The sequence below is a fragment of the Lagenorhynchus albirostris genome, chromosome 10, assembly GCF_949774975.1.
Source record: "Lagenorhynchus albirostris chromosome 10, mLagAlb1.1, whole genome shotgun sequence".
In the NCBI taxonomy this organism is placed as follows: domain Eukaryota; kingdom Metazoa; phylum Chordata; class Mammalia; order Artiodactyla; family Delphinidae; genus Lagenorhynchus; species Lagenorhynchus albirostris.
The window spans coordinates 90,900,375-90,916,434 of NC_083104.1; the positions used below are offsets into that span (position 1 = coordinate 90,900,375).

The following is a 16,060-nucleotide window of genomic DNA, read 5'->3' on the forward strand; positions in this document are numbered from 1 at the left end:
TTCAAGCCCTGGTCCGGGAAGATCCCACATGCCGCGGAGCAACTAAGCCCCTCCGCCACAACTACTGAGCCTACGCTCTAGAGCCCGGGAGCCACGCCCGTGTGCCACAGCTACTGAGCCTGCACTCTAGAGCCTGTGCTCCGCAGCAAGAGAAGCCACTGCAATGAGAAGCCCACGCCCCGCAGCGAAGAGTAGCCCCTGCTCGCCGCAACTAGAGAAAGCCTGCATGCAGCAACGAAGACCCAATGCAGCCAAAAATAAATAAATAACTAAATTTAAGAAATATTTATCATCATCTTTATCACTGTCACGTTGTAGCAGTAGTAAGGATAGTAGCATCAGTCCTTTGGAGAGAAAATGCATTGTGTGTGCTGGTATTTATGAGACCTGGTTTTGTCACAAACTGCTAAACTTTGGGGATGTCTGTTTCTTCATCTGTGGAAGGAGAATGTATTGCCTAGAATGATCTCAGATCTCTTCCAGCTCTCAGATTAAACATGAATCAGACATTTTATGCTGGCCACACAGCTGTTGCAGTGGACTTTTCAGAGTCAGATCAAAGGCTTGTTTGTTAAGCCATTTGAATTGCATTGAATCATGCTTTGAGACATTTCACAATTTAAATATATTATCTCTTATTACCACCTTTTGGTTAGCAAGTCTGCGCATAATTCTGAATCTTTAAGCAAAAACCCTTGTGCCAGGGCTAAGAAAAAGCAGAAGTAACCTGCAAAATTAGGCACCCACAGCATGGGATTTCTACATAAATCCGTTTCCTCTCCCCAAGCCCATATATACATACACATAAACATAAATCAGGGGCTTCCCTGGTGGCGCAGTGGTTGAGAGTCTGCCTGCCGATGCGGGGGACTCGGGTTCGTGTCCTGGTCCGGGAGGATGCCACATGCTGCGGAGCAGCTGGGCCCGTGAGCCATGGCCGCTGAGCCTGCGCGTCAGGAGCCTGTGCTCCGCAACGGGAGAGGCCACAACAGTGAGAGGCCCACTAAAAAACAAACAAACAAAAAAACCCGTAGATCAACATTTAGGATTATAATGTTATTATAGTGAATACTGATAAACTTGAGAGCATCATAACAGATAATAGGCCTTTTAAAATGTTTAAATCACTACTAATTTCATTTAAGGCCTTCTCGATAATAAATCAATACATTTTTTATCACTGTCTAAAATGTGTCATGTTGGTTAAATAACAATGACTTCCAGTAACCTTGGTTTTGCTTTTCTTCCTAGCAGGAGAATATTTTTCATAAACCTGTTTTTCTATAAATCTTCATACCAAAAATAAAAATCAGTCTAGTGGTGGCATATCTGGGTATCTATATGGACAAGAACATTTCCTGACCTGAGAGATTCTAAACTGTTGACTTACAAATTATATGACAGTTCTCACCATATGGTATGTCGCTCAGATTTGCTGAAACCTGTGTTTTCAGGCATTGTAATACCCTGCAATTCAGGAGAAACGTTCTACGCCTGATTCTTGTTCTGCTAACGTTGCTTTGTACCGTGAAGGGACAGCTGAGTGCCTCCTAGCTATGGCTATTGCCGTGGGGAGAATAGCCATGTTTGATTCTGTTCCTATGATGGGAGCGTTTATGGGCTCAGAGGTAGAAATGGTTTCTGTTTCATATTGTTTAACTGTGCATCAAAATTTACATTCTAAAAGTTGACAGTAGCCAAAATAGAACCAGTTTTTTAAGCAGACTTCCAAAATATTTGTTAGAGCATATTGTATTGATTCATTATTTTACTATTCAAGTGTATATGAAGACCTCAGCAAGTGTCTTGTGTAGAATAAATACTCAGTAATTGTTAGCTGTTAAGTTTATCAAAACTGTGGAAGTTTTCCCTGTGGTTATGAGAAGCAGTAGTAGTTGACTATGTGAAAAGTTTGTTAGAGATTCACTATAAATGGTGCATGCCATCTTAAAAGACATTTATGAAACACTGACTGCAGAATCCTTCTAGATTTTTCTTTCTCTTTTACAGTCTTACAAATTCTTACCCATACCTAACCTGACAGTCCTGTAGGGGCTCACCTTTATCCAGTTGTTCCTCAGCATCCAGACTAGTTTTCTTAGAACCAGCAACTCTCTTTTTGCATTTGTTAGTTATGTAATTACAGAGAAGTGTAACTGACACAAACCAGTTCAGGAGCAAACACAACTGACCCTTTGTGAGAACCTAACTCAGCTGGTGGGAGTCCAGAGAGTTGTCTACCAGTTGGGTGATTTAGTGTGCAGTAAGCATGCGTCAGTGTATTTTACAGATGGAAGAGAGAATGTTAATTGAGAGAATCGGGTAAGGGAAGGTCAGTTAAGAAAAATTTCTCTGAGATAAAGTAAGCTAGGCTGACACTGTTAAATTTTTTACAAGAGTGTGTGTGTATGCTTCTCTTTCTTCTCACCTCTACTCCCAGATTTTTTAATCCCATCCAGCCCTGCCTTCTTCCACTTTCCTTTCTTTGTCGACATCTATTCCTTAGAGTATTTCTTGGCGCCCAGAGACATCACTTAACTTAGTTAAGTGTGTTTAGAGGGGTGGATAATAATAACAACAATAGACAATAGAGTTCTGAGCACTAGTTTCCCAGCACTGTGCTCATCCCTTTATCTGCAGCAGGTCATTTAATTGTCAAAACACCAAATTGGTAGAAACTGATATTGCCCCCGTTTTACAGATGAGGAAACTGAGGTTCAGAGAGGCCCTGCTACTTGTAAGAGAGCTGAAAGCAGTGGTAAATGTGGATTTGGGTCAATGACAGTTATGTGTGAAGATTTTATAGATTCTACTGCAATCCCAGGCTCTCCTCTCTTCTCTCTCGTCCCAACAAGAGGCTGTGCCTAGGGAATCATGTTATTGGAGTACTCTGGCTTGGAACCTAGCCAGGAATAATACTATTAACATTCTCCCTCCTGTCAGAAGTTCTCCAGAGTCCTGAATGCCTGTGTTTGGTTTGGGCTTTGTTCTCACCTCCCCTCAAGTGCTGTCAATCTTGTGCACCCCACAGTCCAGAAGAGATATTGAGTCAGGTCTGCCTCTGTGTCACAGAAACACAGTGGCAAACACTGTCGAGCAGGTAGAGGTGTTGTTATATGTGAAAGTACCTTCCTGAATCACTCCAAAATGCATTCTCTGTGAGACAGTCCTCACAGCTCTTTCATCCGGGGCCCCGACGCCTGACCCCTCCTCTGTGACTCAGCCACTTTATACGGCAACAAAGAAAGGAGCTGAGGTTCACTGCCAGCTCATGACTGGCCCCAGCGCTGTCAGGGGGTGGAAACATCCATCTGGGCGAGTCACCCAGGCCGTGCTGCAAGGAAAACTCCTGAGGACTGCAGTGCTGATAGCTCCCAGATGCCACTGTGGAAAATGGCCCCATGTCTACCTTTACCCTCCAGGCCCAGGTTCTCAGGGTCGTTTTACCAAGCCCCTTAATGGCAATCTTCTATAGTTTATTAAAACTTAAATCTCCTATCATCACGTCAAGCCTTTAAAGCCCTAGTTCCTTTATCTAAGCTCTGTAGTTTTTGGTCATTTAACTTAAACCGGGTTTAAAGTCACCACATGTGACAGTTTCTGAGAGTTGCACTGTTTGAGGGAGAGATTACCTGAAACCTCGTCCAGGTTCGGCATTCCTCGCCCCTTCAGGTATGTGTGAGGTGCCTGACTGGCCTTGCACTGTCCAGGTGCTCGGATTTAGAGCTGGGCCACCTGCCAAGTCCAGACTCATCACAGTCGCTAGTGCTGTCAGCCCGGTTAGGAGTGGAAAAACACCCTCCCAGACGCGCATGCCCAGGAACTCCAGATCATAAATATTGAGCTTAACCTTTTTTTTTTTTCACTCTTAACTCCAGTGAAAAAAGAGATGGGGAAAAGAAGGAAAACTGGGGATTCTGTTTAAAATGATAGAATCGGGTTAAAATCCCGGCTGCTCTTCCACGCCGCTACCTTAGAAATATTCTGTGCACATGTCACGTCCAGTCTTGTATCTCCGTATTTAGTGCTTTGATCAGCCATGATCTATGTGAGACTGCCTTGGTTCATGCAGATTGTGAATAAAACAAGGTTATGCCCTCTTATTTTGTTCTCCCATTTCCTAGAGCATAGCCCACTGTGATGTTTCACCCTGTTCCTCGTAAGCAGTCAAGTGTCAGCATATGCATGATATGCACTTTCCCTCCCATCCCTAGTTTCTCTTCTGTGCTTTGCTATCAGAGCCCTGCTGCAGTGAGAGAATTACCTTGGTTACTGAGCTCCCAATGCACACGCCTGGTAGCTTTGAGGCCATTGCTGCTATTCCCAGGAGGGACAGGTTACACACAAGTGTGGAGACTCAGGGTGTTAGCTTTTCAGAGAGCTCTATCATGTGTGACTCAGGGTTGGGTGGGTCAGGTCTGTGACTTTGCTTGCAGAAATTCCATATAGGAACCTTCTCTACTGTTCTGACATTGTGTTGTGGTTGCTTTGGGCATGCCTGGGTTTTAAGACTTGTCCACACAGCTATAGGAGTCTAATCATAAACCCCACAGAGGAAATTGGCATCTTTGTCATGGTTATGAACAAGTGAGACCCTGTGGGTTCCCCGTGCCAGGCACGTGGAGCTGACTTCTGTAGAGTGGCCATCTCCCCTCTGGCAGGGGTCCTGCGGAAAAGTCACAGGGTCTTGGGTTGGACTGTGTTGTGCCTTTGTGTGGTTTGTCTGGGATAGAAACAGATTCTCATAGGTCCTCTTGCTCCCCTCAGGACTTCTGAGCTTGCCCTTCCGTTTCCCTTCTGGGCTGGTACGTATTTCCCTAGACAAGTGGCACTTCGTCCCATTTGAGTGTGAACTGGAGTCGGGAAACATTTAGGGTAGGGATAGTGCATCTTTTATGGATTCCCTGATTCCCACTCTCCAGCATAAATAGCTCTGTGTGTGTGTGTGTGTGTGTGTGTGTGTGTGTGTGTGTGTGTGAACTAAGCTTCTAAAAGCAGTTGACAAATTGCTTTTTTTCTATGCCGAAAAAAGGGACTGCTGAGTTTAAAAAATAAAAAGGAACAAAGTAAAAAGAAACAAATAAACAAACAAAAACACCTTCAGTCTTTTGGATAAACCAGACTCTCCTTAATAGACTGTATAAGGGTCTTTGATGGTTAATATTTTCTGTCCATCACAGAGTGAAGTGTAGCCACTGTTCATGTTTCATGGAAAACTGGTTATGCTGAGGAGGACAGAAGACCGTATAGAGTCTACAGGGCATTTTTCGGCTTTGGTTGACAGTCTTCACTTTTTTCAAATAATCATTTGTTTTACCAGTGGTGGCTGAAAGTCAGCAAACCAAAGAATTGATTAAGTATAACCCCAGCCAGGGATTCATAGAGCTACAAAGGCACCAGAATAAAAAAATAAGGGGAGCTCTATAGAGTCTGTTTGCATTCAGTTTTATTGATATGATTTATTTAGTTGTTTTTTTCCCTCTACCTTTCTGAGATATCTTAATGTTATAAAAAAATGGTAAATATTTTTCCTCCACTGGACAACATGGGTTGGTGTATTCTGGCCCAGATAATAATTAATGATACTGTTCCTTCTTCCTCTTCTCATCATGACCCCCCCTACACATACACACACATTCACACACACACCCCCCTTCTTTCTGTCACGTGTGAGTATACCACCATTACATTTGGTCAGTGGAATTTTAAAGGTGGGACCACTAGAGGTGCTAGAGAAGTAGCAATAAATGATTCCTTTAATTTTTTTTTCTAAGAGTAAGTGTCTTTTATCTTTAAAATTGGATTGCCTCACAGAATTGTTGCAAAGATAGAGGAACTATTGAAGGAAAAATAATTAGATGATTACTTCCTTTTCTGCACCAAAATTAATTATAGTTGATTAAAGATTTAAGAGATGGTATTAATTATGGATATTAGCTAAAATATATTCTAGACTTTTAATGGCCACGCACTGTGGCAAGTGCTTTACTGTACTGCCTTATCTAATCATACCAGCAACCCAGTAAGAGAGCAACTATTATTCCTGTTTTACTAGTGAAGGAGATCTTGCCCAAGATTACATAGCTGATAAGAAGTAGAATTCAGATCTGGATATAAAACTGGAAAAACCAAAAACAAAACTAGAAGAAAGTATGGGTGAATAACTATGTAATTTGGGGTAATAATAATCCAGAATGATTTTGGAAGCATAACCTACACCATATAGATGAAAATCATAAAGGAAAAGATGAGAGATTTGAATATGAAAGACCAAAAGCTTTTGTATGACAAAGAACAACATAAGACTGAAAGGTAAATGACAGATTGGGGAAAAATATGTACAATATATAATAGACCAAAGGTTAATATCCTTAATATATGATGGATATTTTAAAATTAATACTTAATCAATTACTAAACCAATTGATTTATAAAAATAAACATAGCACCCAAATAGTCAGTTTACTGAAGAGTAAATACAAATGGACAATAACCTAAGGAAAGGAAAATTTAAATTTAACAACACAAAAGGCTTTTTTTTTTTTTTCTGTTAGTCAAAGCCAGGAAGAATGATAATAGCCAGTGTTGTTGAAGGTGTAGAAAAGATTCATGCATTGCTAGGAGAGTTAGTGATTTGATTTTTTTTGGAGTTTTGCCTAGTAAAGTCAATAGAAAAGTGTACAAAGATAAATGTGTAAGAATAAATATTGCAGAAAAAAAGAAAAAGGAAATAATCTAAGTATCTATAATAGGTTGTATCAGTTAATAAATTGCATGTTAAGTAGACAGTGGAAATTAAGCAGAGCTATTAAAAATGTTAATGTTGATGAATCTTTGTAGAGGTGGGAAAGTATTCATTATTTCTTAAAAGATAATAAATTCCCCTTGAGACATGAAGTCGTAGACAAAATGGATTCCATTCTCTCTAGAATCCAGTCTTGCTTAGATTTGTAAAAATACATGAACTTTACAATATAATTCTTTGTATTTTCCCTTTTATAAATTGTGTTTTGGGATAGCTATTTAAAGATGGAAAGGAGAAAAATTCTTTCCAGAAACACAATATAATTGTCTTCTACTTTTTCATATTCCATTTTGTGTTTCCCAGAATGTTTTCCTTTCCTAGTTATAACTAAAACTTTATTAAATACAGTAAATCTCAATTATATTCTGTCTGTCAAATGTAACCGTAAATATCTAACTAAAAGAACTTGACTTTTTGGAAAGCATATTTGTACATTTAGTGGAAATCAAAGAGACTGGTTTATTTTTTTCAGTCGTATATATTTTGTTTCAATGTCTAGGAGGTAACTATGGATGTCAGTAAAAGTGTAATATGTAATTTTTATCAAAGTTATTCGATTAGTTGTTACATATTATGTTGACACGTCTGTTCACACCCCAGGGCCTTATTTAACAAAGACTATTGTAGTCTTGAGGGGCTCATTAGAATTTTAAAAACAGCCATACTTTATCCAAAGTGTAAACCCTACAATTAACTTTTTAAGTTCAACCAACAATATTTTGATGCCTCCGTCATCACTAATGAGGAAAGGGACGCCCAATTAAATACACATTAGTCTAAAAACAGTAGTGTCACCAGAGCAATTCAGTAAATAAGAGTGTGTACTGTGTGCCAGGTACTCTGCTAAGATGCAACAGCTCCTGTTTTCAAAGGAGTTCACAACTCAGTGGTAGAGACAGACATGGGGGAAAAAAAAGAAATACTGCAGTGTGTTGAGTTCTGGGAGTTTGTTTTTTAAAAAAAAACAAACATACCACGGAGACCAGAGGTGGGAATAACTGATTCCCAGTGTCATGAAGCCTGAATCACTGATTATGGATGGGCCTCAGTCCATCTGGGAGTCAACACCCACAGGCCCTGCCACTCGCTGGTGGCCCCATCTTGGGCAAATGACTTACTCTTTCAGAGTGCTGCCCTCACCACCACCCCATCTCCTTATTGATCACAGTCCATATCAAGGCATTGCAAGGATTCAGCAGTATAGAATACGGAAAGTGCACTGCAAACGGGGCAGTTGACAAAAAAAATACTTTTTTTCTTCTTAGCAGCATACATAATAAAAGTATACAAGTTAAATAGGTTAATTCGTATCCTATTTAGTATCTGCAATAATTTGGAAACAGGCCAAGCTGAAATTCATTCTTGTATTTTTTATATCCTGGAGCATTCTTTGATCATTTTTTGTTTTTAGTGCAATTTTAGTATACCCACCCTGGCTGGTGATGGTGTTGGGTTTTTCACCTGACACATCATAAACCTATTTCACGTAGCTCTGTAGCATTCATTCTTGTTTTTTTTCAGTTAATGATCTTTGGTTTTAAAAGATGATTCCTACCAAGGAAAAAGAAGACTTGTGATTTGCCCTTGCAAAAACATTGAGAAAATAATTCCTCATAATTCCAGCCTACTCAGCATCAGAAGCAGAAACCAGAAAGTAATCCATTTCACTACCTGATAAAAGAACAGATATAAATCCTTGATTGGTTAATGACTTCAGGCTCTGTGAAGCCAGGGTGAAAGGCTCTTTGACCACAGTGCTTCTCTGCAGTTGAGTCCTTCCATCAACTCAAGCTCTTGCTTTTTTCCAAGTTACGAAATATGAATCAAAATCATGAATTACAGTCAGGATGTTGGACCTAGCCGTCTTAAAGCATCTTGTCCCCATCCTCACCCTACTCCCTTTATGGGGGCTGGTTAACCAGTGTGGAAGATCAAACGAGATTGCTCCATTCATCTCTTTGTGCCAAGAAAGTGGTGTTTTTTCAGTGCCTTTGATGGCATTTGGGTCCTGGCTGAGGACCACCATCAATTCTCACAAGCCTGAGCACAGGCTGTGTTTAATTCCCCATCATCTGCACTACAGGGCTTAGGTCCAGATTTAAGCCTGTGTTTTGGCATAGGCCTTGGGAATACACGTGGAATAAGGAAGGTCCTTTGAGAAAACACGTGAGAAAAGAATATCGATGTGTATCAAAGATCAGCAACAGGATGGGTCAGATATTTTCTTAGCACAAGACTCTATCATACTTAACTATAACATAAAAGCATCTTTTTATTGGACTATAGTTGATTTACAATGTTGTATTAGTTTCAGGTGTACAGCAAAGTGATTCCGTTATACATATACATATATCTATTCTTTTTCAGATTCCTTTCCCATATAGGTTACTACAGAGTATTGAGTAGAGTTCCCTGTGCTATACAACAGGTTCTATTAGTTATCTATTTTATATATTGTAGTGTGTATATGTCAGTTCCAATCTCCCTATTTATCCCTCACCCCCCTTTATCCCCTGGTAACCATAAGTTCGTTTTCTACATCTGTGACTCTACTTCTGTTTTGCAAATAAGTTCATTTATACCCCCTTTTTTAGATTCCACATATAAGTGATAATCATGATACTTGTCTTTCTGCATCTGACTTACTTCACTCAGTATGACAATCTCTAGGTCCATCCATGTTGCTGCAAGTGGCATTATTTTGTTCTTTTTTATGGCTGAGTAATATTCCATTGTATATATGTACCACATCTTCTTTAGCCATTCGTCTGTCAGTGGGTATTTAGGTTGCTTCCATGTCCTGGCTATTGTAAATAGTGCTGTAGTGAACATTGTGATGCATCTTTTTGAATTATGGTTTCTCTGGGTATATGCCCAGGAGTGGGATTGCTGGGTCATATGGAAGTTCTGTTTTTAGTTTTTTTAAGGAACCTCCATACTGTTCTCCGTAGTGGCTGTACCAATTTACATTCCCACCACATAAAAGCATTTCTGAAAGTGTGTCTTCAGTGGATAAGAATTTTGGCAATACTTTATTATCCTCCGAGTTTATGTGTGTGTGCACATACACACATATCTTTAGGTAGTCTTCACAACAAACCGTATTTTTAGGAAGCCTCTTACAGTTACACCCTTTTTAAAAAATCCACATATTTCACTAACATGTTTTAAATGCCTCTTTGGTAGAAGTCCATAGTTGAGAAATAATGTTATATAAATTTGATATATTTTCTTCTGATCCAGTTTTTTCTTTTTTTTACTTTAACACACATAGATATTATACATACTATTTGACATAAATTTTTACATTATATGTACAGTCTGAACATGACTTTTTTTTTAAACTCAACAATGTTTCTGAATTCTACATTGTTTACACACATAGATTTGTTTTGCTTGTTTTTTTAAACATGGTGTGTAATATTCCATCATATAAAATACATTTTACTTATCTACTCCCTTACTAATGGACATTTAACTTGATTCCAGCTTTCAGTATTATAAATAATGCTGCCATGAACATCCTTTTACAGGGGTCTCTTGTGGGAGTGAGTCTCTAGGGCAGATGCCTCACAGTGGGTCAGAGAGCCTGGGCATATTCCTTTTTCTTGGTGCTGTGAGGTTTTCCTTGGAACAGCTGCATTTGTTTATTCTCCCACCAGCAGCTTATGAAAATACCTATTTCTTCAATCCCGCTATATTTGATACTGTCAAGGTTGCTTTTTTTTTTTTGCCAACCTAATGATTGGAAATATTATTTCTTTTTCTTTTAAATTAAATTGATCAATTAATTTATTTTTGGCTGTGTCGGGTCTTCGTTGCTGAGCCTGGGCTTTCTTTTCAGTTGCGGCGAGCGGGGGCTACTCTTTGTTGCGGTGCACAGGCCTCTCATTGCAGTGGCTTCTCTTGCGGAGCACAGGCTCTAGGTGCACGGGCTTCAGTAGTTGTGGCACATGGACTCAGTAGTTGTGGCTCGTGGGCTCTAGAGTGCGGGCTCAGTAGTTGTGGTGCACGGGCTTAGTTGCTCTGCGGCATGTGGGATCTTCCCGGACCAGGGCTCGAACTCTTGTCTCCTGCATTGGCAGGCGGATTCTTAACCACTGCGCCACCAGGGAAGCCCAGAAATATTATTACTTGTTTCATGTTTACACTTTTAAGAGTCCCATTCTGCAACCATGATATGTCATAATATAACAAGAGACTGCTAAAATCAGATGCATCAAAGAAAAACATACCCAAAAGCTTATGTTCTATTGCTTTATTTCCAAACGTAAAAGGAATTGTCATTTGGATAAAAAGATTAAAGTGACTCATTCTTGGACAAACATTTATTAAGCATTTTGTACTAGGCACTAGGATTACAAAGATAAACAGATTATAGTCTGACATCCATCAGGGGCTTCTCATTCCAGTAGAGGAAAGAGGTACTTAAAGCAGTAGTTTCTGCACAGAGGAAGGAGAAAATCACTTTAATTGTCTTAATGGTGGGGACTGAATGTTAGAAAGGCAACAATTTCAAAGGGTAGTAAATGCCTCGTTAAGCGTTTAAAAAGATTTTCCCACCTTAATCTTTAGCTGGGCACTACCGTAGTATAGATGGTACATGACAGCACTCCCCCAAGAGCCACAGTGAGCTGTAGACAGGCTCACAGACGGGAACCTGTCCCCAGATCCCCTCTGGGAATACAGGTGAGAGGTGCCTGTGCTCAGCACATCCCCTCCACCAGCGGTGAACAGCTGCTCAGCGTCTGGCATGGACTTAGCACCGTGCTGGGGGCAGAGGTGCACACACATACCAAGATGGGGATGATGAGGTTCCTGCTCGTCGGAAGCTCAGAGTCCACATGGGGAGATAAGACAATCTGTGTTGAATGACACTTTCATACTAACTCAGGAAAAGAAACTAAACCAAATTCAAATGATGCTTCCATACGGCCCACAGACAATGGACAGGAAACTTGAAGGCCTAGAGAAATGTCTTAGAGGGAAACAGTGGGTAGAATCATGAACGGATCCAGGTACTGAGCTATAGTGTAGAAGAGTAGATAAGCAAAATTGAATACAATAAGTTCTTTAATCCACAGCCCTACACATAGTAGATATGCAATACACTTAACATCTTTTTGGATTGAGAGAATGTGTTAATGACTGGGGCTCGGTTATTACTACAAATATGTCAAGAAAAATCAGTCTTTTTAGTTTTTTTGTTTGTTTTGTTTTTTAGGTCAAGAAGTGGTTTTCAAGTGCCTTGGGGAAGGAATTCTTGAGAAAGCCTTTCAGGGGTATAATGCTTGCATTTTTGCATATGGACAGACAGGTAAGTAGCCACTTACAGTCAGAGATATTAAATGTGCATTTCTTAAAACATAGATATAGAAAACACTTCGGGAAACCATAGAAAAACGCTTCTGACTTCACGGGTTTGGCTGAATTAGATGATCAAAAGTAATCTTCATTTTGAAGGTTTGACAGTTGTGGTAACTGAGTAATTTTAGTGTTAATGAGCAAAGCTAGTTTTAAACTATTAAGTGTCATTTTCCTAAATTATAGTTTTAACCTGTATTTGAACTAAGAAAATAATTACCAGTTTCTCGGTATAAATGTTATAGTGAAAAACTGTAGAAAAACTCTTAGTATCATCCTCTTAGTATCATCTAGAGGACTTCACCAGGATATTAAACAAAAACAGGCTAGTGGCTCAGCCATTAGCCCTCTGAGCCACTATCATTTCAATTATAAAGTTGGAATAAATCAATAAATCATAACAATACTGCCTATTGTCACATCACAGGACAATTAGGGGAATATATGTCAAAGCACTTTCACAAATGTGAAATATTGATATTTTGTGGGTAAAATACTGTTAATGTTACTTGATGGTGATATTTGATATTTACCATGTGTACTTTTAAAGATTACATATTTGTAGTGCTTACATTTGTACGTATCCATCTGTAAGAGAGGTGCCCTCTGGGTCTCACAGTGAAAGTCAAACTGGAGGCCGTGAGTATAATAGAAAGAATAGTAGCCTTGGTGTCCAAGGGACTGGCCTTTGGGGGCCAAATTGTCCGCTTCTGCTGTGTGACCTCGGCTGCTGTGTATGAAACACTTGTGTAGCTGAAGCATTACAGTTTGCTTCCTCTTCCATCCTCCTTTCTTTCTGCTTGCCCTTCTCCAGGCTCAGGAAAATCCTTCTCCATGATGGGCAATGCTGAGCAGCGGGGCCTCATTCCAAGGCTCTGCTGTGCTTTATTTCAAAGGATCTCTCTGGAGCAAAATGAGTCACAGACCTTTAAAGTTGAAGTATCCTATATGGAAATTTATAATGAGAAAGTTCGGGATCTTTTAGACCCCAAAGGGTAAGTTAGTGGTTGAAATTAACCTTGTCGTAGGGGTAATAATTTTAAGTGATCCTGAAGTTAAAGTTGCAGGTGAGTGTATGTAATTGTGCCCTTGGTCGGTACTCTAGTGTCAGTTCATTTACTGAGAAATCATCAGCTTCTCAAAGCCGGTTGGTATATCTGGTATTCATAGTTTATCCTATATTCGTGTATAAAGTTGCTTACATATGCCATTTAAAAGGATGTTTTTACTATTTTGTTATTTTTGCCACTATGGTTTATTCATAAAAATTGAGTTAAAAATGACACATTGGTCCTTCCATTTATGTTGGAAAGTAGCACCTCTAAATTGGAGGCAAAGTGGTTGAAGGTTTCAAATGACCCAGCCTAAGCAAGTCATTCTTTTCCAGGGATGTACGCTGGAATCACTTGGGAGGCTTTTTAAGGATACACTGGCCTGAGCCCCCGCTCTAGTGCTTATGATTCAGTAGACCCAGGGAGAAACCCAGGCATCTGTATTTTTTAAAAGCTAGGTGATAAAAACCAGATGAGTTTGTTTCGTAGAGGAAGGAGAGGGCCATTTACCTTTTTATTAATTAAAATTTTTATTGATTTAAAAATAATATATATAAAAATTTAGAAAGTAGGTAAATGTAAGAAGAAATAAAAATGACCTATAATTCCATCACTCAGAAATAACTGCTGTTAACGCTTTGGTGCATTTTGATCCTGTGTTTCAAATCTATGGGGTGGATGTGTGGTATGCGTGTTTAGGTTCTTCTCTAAATACAATTCAATATCCTGAATTTTTTATATAACATGATGAAAATATTTTTAAATGTTTTTAGCAGCTGTATAATCAAGGGTATAATTAGAGGCATAAGATAAAAATTATAGATGGAAAGGAAGTGACCCAACCATCAGAAATAGTTTTAGTTATTAACTGTTTAACGCATATGAAAGAACGTTTACAATATATGTAAGGTTTAAAGAATAATAAAATCAATGACTGTCCTATTCACCGTTTGGCTTAATAAATGGAACATGACTGATATTTTTGAAGCCACCTGTGTACTCCTCTTTGATACTGTTTCAACTCCTACCATTCCTACTATTACGAATTTTTTTTTTTTACTATTACAAGTTTTATGTTTCTCATTATCTTCCTCCTCTTTAAGAGTTTACACATAATTTTGCACAATTTTTAACTGTGTGTAAGTGGCGTCATAATACATGTGTCCTTCGGTGACTTGCTACTTTTCCCCTCAATGATTCATTCGTTCTGATATATGAAGTAATAACTTATTGATTTTTACTGCTCTTTAGTATTCCACTGTATAATTATACCATAATTTATTTATTCTGTCTCCTGTCATTTGTGTGGTTTCCACTTTTTACCACTACTGTGCTGCTCTGAGCATTCTTGTACTACATTCCTCCTGGTGTACAAATGCAGGAGTTTCTAGGGAATACATCCAGAAGTGGAATTGTGGGTCAGAAGCTACAGCATCTTCAACTTTGGTACTGCAAACCTGTTTTCCGAAACGGTTGTACCAGTTTACACTCCCACCAGCAGTGTACAAGAATCCCAGATGTTAGACACCATCAGAAGCACTTGATATTGTGCTAGATTTATTTTTTCTTGCTCATGAATAGCATTAAAGAATCTCTGGTTGTGCCAACAGACTGAGCCGAGTTCTGAATCCTTGGGCATCAAAGCAGCTCTCTTGAAACTGTGCACTTGGTCTGCCCTTGTTTAGAGTACGGCAGAATTGCTTGTTGTCACATTGCATTCTTCATCCTTAAAATAATGTTAGTAAGACCTACTTTGTGGAATTGTGAGGTTAAGATTCAGTGAGATAACCGAGAGATTCTTAGGGAACAATGTCGAGACTTCGCGAAGTGCTCATTCTTAGTTTCTTTTTTCCATACTTGAGTGATGCCAAGCATTGGCCCTTGATTTGAAAAGTGATTAGTATCTGATGAAAAAGGTGACGTATACAATATGGCTATAATATATATTATAGCTTTGCTTTTCATCTCAATTATCTATTGATAAGCTCTTCACATGGGTCCCAAACCAGGATTGCCATTTAAAAATTCAAAAGAGCCCTAAAATCTTCACCAGCAGAGCCAATTCTAAATATAGGATAAATATCAGTAATTACAAACAGCTACTATACTATAACATTACTTTCTGTATAAAATGGTCAGCACAGAAGCAGCTTAAATCAATGCTGCTGATCTGAAAAGGTAAATTAAAACACTTTAATATTGTTCACTACTTGCTCAAAACCTTAAGACATTACTTACTGAGAATATGCTTATTTATAGAATAGCCTGAAGGTTAAATTCAATTCTGGCATGTTCTTTGCTTCATTTCCTTTTTTTCCCTCCTCCCACATGAAATTGAAGTTCATCTACTAAAGCAAGTTGGCCTAACGTAGTATTCTGTGTACTGGCTGTTTAGTTTGGGAGTAGAGATAGAATTTTTTAAATAGTACGTTACTTTAAATAGAAATCAGAGTATAAAAGACATTCCTCATAAGGAATGCTGTTTTGCTAATCCAAATAAAATGGCTTTTAGAATACTTTTTGATTGTTAAAAAAAAATTCCTTTGAAATTGCAATCTTAGTTTCTGAGTACTTTTAAAAGTACTTTCTTTTTAGAAAGAAAAGCTCAAGTTGGGTCTGACTCATTCATTCCTTTTTCCTTTCTCTCAAAGGAGTAGACAGTCTCTTAAAGTTCGAGAGCATAAAGTTTTGGGACCGTATGTAGATGGTTTATCCCAACTGGCTGTCACTAGTTTTGAGGTAAGTGCCATTAAAAAGAAAGTCATTTAAAAACTGACAGTAACTTGAAGTATAAGGTAATATTGAATATATTTTTATGTGAATGCTTTGTAGCATATTG

The 16,060-nt window shown here is 38.8% G+C and overlaps 1 protein-coding gene across 1 annotated transcript in view; it reads left to right on the plus strand.

The window, feature by feature from the left end:
- Positions 1–16,060, plus strand: part of KIF13A (kinesin family member 13A) — a 215,431-nt gene that overhangs the window by 120,295 nt on the left and 79,076 nt on the right. The window contains 3 exon segments of the mRNA XM_060163623.1: positions 12,030–12,122; positions 12,984–13,164; positions 15,873–15,960. Of these exon segments, the coding sequence (XP_060019606.1) occupies positions 12,030–12,122; positions 12,984–13,164; positions 15,873–15,960 (362 nt within the window).